This window comes from Heptranchias perlo, chromosome 29 (genome assembly GCF_035084215.1).
Source record: "Heptranchias perlo isolate sHepPer1 chromosome 29, sHepPer1.hap1, whole genome shotgun sequence".
Lineage (NCBI taxonomy): Eukaryota > Metazoa > Chordata > Chondrichthyes > Hexanchiformes > Hexanchidae > Heptranchias > Heptranchias perlo.
In genome coordinates, this window is record NC_090353.1 from 9,268,329 (window position 1) to 9,277,811 (window position 9,483).

Here is a 9,483-nt window from a genome sequence, read left to right on the forward strand (position 1 = left end):
CTATCCCTACATACTCTCCTATCTACCATCCCAACATACACTCCTATCTATCCATCCCTACATACTCTCCTATCTACTATCCCTACATACTCTCCTGTCTACCATCCCTACATACTCTCCTATCTACCATCCCTACATACTCTCCTATCTACCATCCCTACATACTCTCCTATCTACCATCCCTACATACTCTTCTATCTACCATCCCTACATACTCTCCTATCTACCATCCCTACATACTCTTCTATCTACTATCCCTACATACTCTCCTATCTACCATCCCTACATACTCTTCTATCTACTATCCCTACATACTCTCCTGTCTACCATCCCTACATACTCTCCTATCTACCATCCCTACATACTCTCCTATCTACCATCCCTACATACTCTCCTATCTACCATCCCTACATACTCTCCTGTCTACCATCCCTACATACTCTCCTATCTACCATCCCTACATACTCTCCTATCTACCATCCCTACATACTCTCCTATCTACCATCCCTACATACTCTCCTATCTACCATCCCTACATACTCTCCTATCTACTATCCCTACATACTCTCCTATCTACCATCCCTACATACTCTCCTATCTACTATCCCTACATACTCTCCTATCTACCATCCCAACATACTCTCCTATCTACCATCCCTACATACTCTCCTATCTACTATCCCTACATACTCTCCTATCTACCATCCCTACATACTCTCCTATCTACCATCCCTACATACTCTCCTATCTACTATCCCTACATACTCTCCTATCTACCATCCCAACATACACTCCTATCTATCCATCCCTACATACTCTCCTATCTACTATCCCTACATACTCTCCTATCTACCATCCCAACATACACTCCTATCTATCCATCCCTACATACTCTCCTATCTACCATCCCAACATACACTCCTATCTACCATCCCTACATACTTTCCTATCTACCATCCCAACATACACTCCTATCTATCCTTCCCTACATACTCTCCTATCTACCATCCCTACATACTCTCCTATCTATCCTTCCCTACATACTCTCCTATCTACCATCCCAACATACACTCCTATCTACCATCCCTACATACTTTCCTATCTACCATCCTAACATACACTCCTATCTATCCTTCCCTACATACTCTCCTATCTACCATCCCTACATACTCTCCTATCTACCATCCCTACATACTCTCCTATCTACTATCCCTACATACTCTCCTATCTACCATCCCAACATACACTCCTATCTATCCATCCCTACATACTCTCCTATCTACTATCCCTACATACTCTCCTATCTACCATCCCAACATACACTCCTATCTATCCATCCCTACATACTCTCCTATCTACCATCCCAACATACACTCCTATCTATCCTTCCCTACATACTCTCCTATCTACCATCCCTACATACTCTCCTATCTATCCTTCCCTACATACTCTCCTATCTACCATCCCAACATACACTCCTATCTACCATCCCTACATACTTTCCTATCTACCATCCCAACATACACTCCTATCTACCATCCCTACATACTCTCCTATCTATCCTTCCCTACATACTCTCCTATCTACCATCCCTTCATACTCTCCTATCTACCATCCCTACATACTCTCCTATCTACCTCCTCAAAAAATTCAAAGATGCAAATCTTTTGTTTGAATTTTGTATATTTCTTGGCCCTTGCTATAAAATCACATACAGATGGTCATTAGAGGTAAAGAGCTAAGCCCTAATGTTACTTAGATTTATCTATTTATGTAACGATGGTATGTGAGGAAACAATCTTATTTCTTTATCTGGTGTGAGTAAGGAAAATAGTTTTTTTTACAGGAACCAATCAAGAAGCACCTTTTGTACTGTCTTATGAACTTCATTCCAAATTCTTTAAGTTGAGATCTGTACACTTGCCCCACTTGCCAATCTCAACATTTTATTGTTTTATTTGATTCTATCTGTCCCCCTATTCCCCTTCTCCACCTTCCATGTTTCATTCATAATCAATACTGTGTCAAGGGCCTGATCCTAGGCCTCTGGTGTTCTTCCACCTACCATTGTGGGATGTATGAGAATGATCAGAGGGTGATTCTGAATAAAAGTCCTGAATTTAAGAATGTTTATTTAAGCATAGCCTAGATGCTGTTGTAGAGATATTTGGTAAAGAAGCAAAGATTTGTTTTTATTTCCCTTGATGAGAGGCATGACCTCTGACCCACATCTTTTTTCCCGTTAAGACAGGGTACGGTTTGAGAATTGACTGTGTCCTAATATTTGCTGAGGTTGTGGCCCCTAATAATTACATTATGATTTAAACTGTTTATCACTGTAGGTGTTTACTATGAGCCAAAGTGCAATAATTTTGTGATCAACCATGGAGTACTAGCAGTGGGTTACGGAAGTCAAAATGGAGAGAATTATTGGATTGTTAAAAACAGGTACGTCAGAATCAAGCATCTAAACTTAAAACTGAAGTCCTCACAATCATCAAAAAAAATTACAGCATGCAACATATAGACATGAAGAAACTTGTTTAATAAATTCTATGATTTGTGAAATTTACTCTAATATACTAATGTTTAATGCTAGAAAGAAATGTTTTAATTGATGGGTTTTTATCTCCTAACTATACATCAGAATACAAAATAAAAATGTAGAACCTCAATCATAAAATGAAGGCCTTTATAGAAAATGATGGGGGTAATTTTCAACATTGGTGCGGGGTGGGGGGAGGGTGAAACTGACGGCGGAGGATCAGCCTCCTGTTATACATCCTGTCTGATTTCCATTGACTTCACTGGAAAGGAGAATTGGGCGGCATGTATAACAGGCGGCTGATTTGCTACCGCCAGTTCTCCGCCCCCGCTGAAGTTGAAAATTACCCTGATGTATTTTCTCCCTTGTACACCACTCGCTCCATATGATCTGCAGTGAGGCTTCTGCTAAAGCCATTCTTGTACTGGATGCTCAAAGAAGCTCTGCGTTTTGCTGTCCTGATATTCATGCTTCCATATGGGCATGTGCCTAGCTCTATATCCCATCTCCTCCAACACTGATACTTTCCCCCTCATGTCATAGTCAAGATTGAGAACGCAATCCCAATTGTGGTGCAACATGTTGGAATACCAACACAGTGTTTAACCTAACACAAGCTGGATACCTACATAAAGCAGGGCAGTGTCCTAGGCCCAACCATCTTCAGCTGCTTCATCAATGACCTTCCCTCCATCATCAGGTTCGCTGATGACTGCACAGTGTTAAGTTCCATTCGCAACTCCTTAAATAATGAAGCAGTCCGAGCCCACATGCAGCAAGACCTGGACAACATCCAGGCTTGGGCTCATAAGTGGCAAGTAACATTCGCGCCAGATAAGTGCCAGGCAATGACCATCTCCAACAAGAGAGAGTCTAACCACCTCCCCTTGACATTCAACGGCATTACCATTACTGAATCCCCCACCATCAACATCCTGGGGGTCACCATTGACCAGAAACTTAACTGGACCAGCCATATAAATACTGTGGCTACGAGAGCAGGTCAGAGGCTGGGTATTCTGCGGCGAGTGACTCACCTCCTGACTTCCCAAAGCCTTTCCACCATCTACAAGGCACAAGTCAGGAGTGTGATGGAATACTCTCCACTTGCTTGGATGAGTGCAGCTCCAACAACACTCAAGAAGCTCGACACCATCCAAGATAAAGCAGCCCGCTTGATTGGCACCCCATCCACCACCCTAAACATTCACTCCCTTCACCACCGGCTCACTGTGGCTGCAGTGTGTACCATCCACAGGATGCACTGCAGCAACTCGCCAAGGCTTCTTCGACAGCACCTCCCAAACCCGCGACCTCTACCACCTAGAAGGACAAGAGCAGCAGGCACATGGGAACAACACCACCTGCACGTTCCCCTCCAAGTCACACACCATCTCGACTTGGAAATATATCGCCGTTCCTTCATTGTCGCTGGGTCAAAATCCTGGAACTCCCTTCCTAACAGCATTGTGGGAGAACCGTCACCACACGGACTGCAGCGGTTCAAGAAGGCGGCTCACCACCACCTTATCGAGGGCAATTAGGAATGGGCAATAAATGCTGGCCTCGCCAGCGACGCCCACATCCTGTGAACGAATAAAAAAAAAGGGGAGACAAAGTCTATGAGAGTATGATTGCCCAAGAAACATTCTCAGCTCAGCAGCCTTGTGGAGTCCCAGCTGTTCTCAGCCAGTCCATGACAACATTATGGGTAAGGGCTGTATGTGTCCTCAAGCGGATCCTTTCACCGTAGTGGGGACCAGATACTTGGACCAGGCAGGAGCTGGCCCAGAGTGACCTGAACGGCTTCCCCTCCCCTTTAATTATACCTCAACTCTGGATATTTTGGAAAGTCCTGTATTAATTTAATGTTTTGTAGCAAACAGGTACAGTCTGACCAGATTTTAATGAGACATTAATATTTTGCCCTTAGCTTTGGAATTTGGTGGGGTGACAAAGGCTACATCAAGATGGCAAAAGACAGGAACAACAACTGTGGAATTGCTAACTATCCAATCTACCCTCTTGTTTAAGAGTCTGAAGAGAATATTGCCTTTACAAAACAAAACTTACTGCACTTCTTACAATGTTAAACATTTCTACTTACTGTTTTATGATTGTTCACTTATTATGGGCCCTGAATCATGAGGAATTTCTGGCTTCCATGAAAGAAACTCTGGTTTATGCAATGTCATTATGCCAATGGCTGAGTTAACCATGTCAATTATGGCGTCACTCATACTGAGTCCGTCGTTGATTTTGACATTAAATATGGACAGTCCCAAGAGTAAAGTTATCATTAAATGTGCATTTATCTAAAGAATGCTCCCTTGTGATTGGACAATATTAAATCTAAGTATTGTGGAATACCAAGACTGTCTACTGCCATTTTGAAAATTCAATACCATTATTTTTGCCAGTAAACATGCCCTCAAATTTTGTGAAAAGATATTTATTGTTTGGAAGCTAGCAATCCTCACAACTTAGGGGCTTTGATAGAGATTTAGGGATGTGTACATATACAGAATAAAACAGATGTGTTTTTTTTTTCTAATGCATGAATCTGAAGAGCTTGGCTGGGTATGAGGTACTGCATTTAAATCTATAATATGCACTGCGTGTGGGATTCTCTGAAATCCCTTACTAATTTCATTTATTTTTAAACCTGCAGTGCTGAACTCTCCCCAAAAAAGTGTTTAAAAACCTTAACAAGGCTCCTCCGATGGATTAGTTGCTTAGTGGACAGTCTAGTGTTTTAATGAAAAATACAGACCAAGCCAATCACACAGCTGATCCCTGATCTGTGTTAAGTTAGCTGACCCAGGCTAGGTTGGCCGATTTGTGAGGTGGGATGGGGGTGGAGGGTCTTCCATTGGCCTCAGCAGCTCCTGTGCAGGGAGGGCAAAAATCTCTCATGACTTTTGCTCCTGAACCCTATCAGTGGACTCTGCTGGAAAGTGCAAATGTGTGAAAATCAGTTAGGATGGCATTTAGGTACACAGGTAAAGAATGGCCCCTTGGATGAGGGAGTGGAGGGAGTCCAGAGGTAAGAGTGTTTGTTGGAGTTGAAGCTAGTAACTATTCTCTGGGTTCGGTTCCATTCAGAACCTGTTTGATCGTTGCATAAGAGGACACACTTGCATGTGTCATGAGGCAGTTGCCACCCCATGCTGAAAATGCTGAGCCCATTAAAACATTAAAAGAAAAGTAAACACGTCTTGCATTTAGCAAAGAATGGAAGGGCATTAGCGTGGCTTGGAGAGAGATTCAAAACTATTAGATCAGGAAGTGAAAGGGGACCTAAATAGTAAAGCAAGCTGGATGGGCTGAATACTATCTACTCATTCCTACATTTTTACTATAATATAAGAAAGCATGGGAATAAGAAAGGGCCACTCAGCCCATTAAGCCCACTCTTTCCACATACATTGCATAATCTACCCTTTAAAGGACTCCACACCAGAACCCGAGCACATAATCAAGGCTGATAGTACAGCGCAGTACTGAGCGAGTGTTGCATTGTCGGAGATGCCGTCCTTTGGGTGAAACGTTTAAACCGAGTTTCCAAATGCCTGTTCTGGTATTCCAGGTAGATCCTATGCCACCAAGAGCAGGAAGTTCCCCTGGTGTCCTGGACAGCAGTCTACCCTTGACCAACACCATTAAAAAAAAATTGAGCCATTAGCCATTCATCTCATTGCTGTTGTGGGATCTTGCTATGTATGAAATAGTTGCCGCAGAAAAATTGTGTCAGTACTGCAAAGTAATGAATTGTTTGTGAAGTGCTTTAGGACATTACTGAGAGAAGAGTTCGTACAGATTTAAGTCTTTTTACCCCATTCATTTATTTTATATTTCTTATTCTGAACCCCTCCCTTGGGTTATGTCTTTTGGAATCAATCTCAGATAACCAATTACTTTGTATGGATTCAATTGTGCAAGGGTCCTTTGTCTTTTACAGACTACCTACAGAAATTATCTTTTTTGTATATTTCTAATGATAAATGTTATTAAGTAGCATGGTGAAATTCGAATATATGGGAAAACAAAGCAAAGAATTGTACTAATTTGGGATTTAGGAGTGCGATTGAGCTCCTTAAATTTTTTAAAATATTCATTCTAGGGATATGGGCATCGCTGGCAAAGCCAACATTTATTGCCCATCTCTAGTTGCCCTTGAGAAGGTGATGGTGAGCCACCTTCTTGAACCTCTGTAGTTCTTGTGGCGAAGGTACTCCCAGAAGGTTGTTAGGTAGGGAGTTCCAGGATTTTGAAGGAACAGGGATATATGTCCAAAGCCTTTATGCTTTTCACAGAAGTAGTTCCAAACCACTCTAGATCAATGTTTTACTTGACATTCCTCTTTATGAATGATGTACGTTTGTTAATATTTTCTGTGGATCAATGTAACAGGAAATAAAAGCATTCAGAAAAAACAATTGTCCTAACTTTAAATGGTAATAATATCCTCAACCAAAGTGCTTTAAGAAAAAAAAAATCCCCACTAACTTTTTCCCCTCCCCTCCTGAAGGTGGTGCCACTTTTGCTGGGTTGCCTCACCCATATGGCCATTTTAATGCATGTGACAGTGAATTGGCGGCAGTATCTTCAGCTGTGTAAGCCCTGAGCTCTGGATTTTCCTCCTTAAATGTCTCTGCCTCTCTACCTCTCCTCCTTTAAGATGCTTTAAACCTACTTCTTTACCAAGCTTTTGGTCACCTATCCTAACATTTCCTTATGTGGTTCGGTGTCAAATTTTGTCCGATATCACTCCTGTGAAGCGCCTTGGGATGTTTTACCACGTTAAAGGTGCTATATAATTGCAAGTTGTTGTTGTTGAATGCCATCGGGCTGTTCATCCTGTTCTTGCTCTACACCTTCTGCTTTTTGTCAGGTATCACTGGATAGTGGGCAAAGATTCAGACCCTGGCTGATTTTCTCCCCTCCCCACCTCCAGCCCGGGCATTGACACCAATGGCACTGCCCCAACTGTTGCCCAGTTGAGTTCAGCTGATTCATCACAGGCTAAAGATCTTAACTTGCACCTTCCTCGTCTTATATGCTCAATACTTTGCCATGTGCCGAATTATAAGCTTATTCATTTTCACATCTCTTCTAAACTGCAACCAAAATAATAGCATTTTGGAAACATTAAGAGTTTTTTTGGAGTCCTTTAACTAGACCGTGGATAATTGTAACATGAGCACTTCAGCTTGATGTAATTCGGTCTCACTATTGTGACATAGAACCCTGGTTCAGCTAACTGAATCCTGGAGCTCTATTAACTTGATTTAGAAACACCTCACACTCTTTTGAGGTATTCAACACATTTTGGAGGGGGAATAAAACATTAGGGGGTAGAATTTCATCTTCACTGCCTGGGTGGCAATCAGGCGGAGTCCGTTGTATAACCCACTTTATTTACATTTCATTGAAATCAATGGAATGAAAATTGGGCAGGTTCTATAAAGGGTGGGTGATCCGCTCTGCCAGATTACTGCCCCGGCAGTGAAGACATCTCTACCCCCATGATGTCCTCTGACTGATAGGTCTGCTTTTCATCTGAAGGCATCTGGTGTCATTTCTGCAGCTTTTCGCTATTAGGTAACAGTGGATAGAAAATGTAAGGAGAGTTCAAGATCAAGTTGAAGGCTAGTCGGGGTGAATTATTATACTAAAGGGATAGGCTCAATGACCTTTACTCATCCTTATCTTATTTTTTATGCTCTGATTAAGTTGTAAATTGAATGACTGCCTAGGTGATAGAAAATGGGGATAGTTATCAATGGCAATGGCCCTGATTGGACAGTTCAGTCAGGTGCTCTGGCCACAGCACTTTAGGAAGGATGTCAAGGCCTTGGAGAGGGTTCAGGGGAGATTTACCAGAATGATACCAGGGATGGGGGACTTCAGTTATGTGGAGAGACTAGTTAGGCTGGGACTATTCTCCTTGGAGCAGAGAAGGTTAATGGGAGATTTAATAGAGGTGTTCAAAATTAGGAGGGGTTTTCATAGAATAAATAAGGAGGAACTGTTTCCACTGGCAAGAGGGCCAGAGGACACAGTTTAAGATAATTGGCAAAAGAACCAGAGGAGAGATGAGATTTTTTTTTATGCAGAGAGTTATTCTGATCTGGAATGCACTGTCTGAAAGGGTGGTGGAAGCAGATTCAACAGTAACTTTCAAAAGGGAACTGGATATATACTTGAAAAGGAAAACTTTGCAGGGCTACGGGGAAAGAGTGATTGGAAAGCTCTTTCAAAGAGCCAGCAAATGTGTGATGGGTCGAATAGCCTCTTCCTGTGCTGTAAGATCCTATAAGATACAGCCAATTGCGCCTGTGGCCCCCGGCGGAAAGAACATATGCAATTGCTTGCCTACAGAATGGCCATCACCATGTGAGATACTCAGTTGGTAATTAAAGCAATAAGTTAGGTCGAAATATATTAATTTTAAACTTGTGAGCTAGATTGCTGCACATATTCAGACGCTGTTCCAATGATAGTATTGTGAAATGTGTTTGGACCCAGTGCTGTTTTCCATTATGGTATAAACTCCATGCCGGGCTTTTCTAGTGGACAGTGGAAGCCATTTGAGTTTGCAACGGTCATTTCTTTTTAAGTTTTTGTACAAAATACTTTCTGCTCTAATTGTTCCCTCTAACTTCTTCCATCTCCTTTCCTGAATGTGGTGACTCAATCTCGCAGGCAGCTCCGTGCCTCATTTGAGTGGCTATTCTTTGTGTGCACAGCTTGCCTGCACAGTGAATGTTGGCACGATATTTGTTGTGAAGAGGGAGCACAACTGAGCCCAATCCTGCTCTCACCCAATGCCCCTTGCATGTGCCATTCCAGCGGGGTCAGTGGTTATCGGCTAAGAACAGGGGTGGTGTTAGGTGTTACCTATTGCAAACGTGCCTTTTCACGATCGTAAGTGC

The 9,483-nt window shown here is 42.3% G+C and overlaps 1 protein-coding gene across 1 annotated transcript in view; it reads left to right on the plus strand.

Annotated features, from left to right (window-relative positions):
* LOC137299372 (procathepsin L-like) overlaps positions 1-6,984 on the plus strand; it is a 31,192-nt gene extending 24,208 nt beyond the window's left edge. The window contains exons 7-8 of the mRNA XM_067968069.1: positions 2,343-2,448; positions 4,479-6,984. Of these exons, the coding sequence (XP_067824170.1) occupies positions 2,343-2,448; positions 4,479-4,578 (206 nt within the window). The 3' untranslated portion in view covers positions 4,579-6,984. The remainder of the gene's footprint in view (positions 1-2,342; positions 2,449-4,478) is intronic.
* The last annotated feature ends 2,499 nt before the right edge of the window (positions 6,985-9,483 follow it).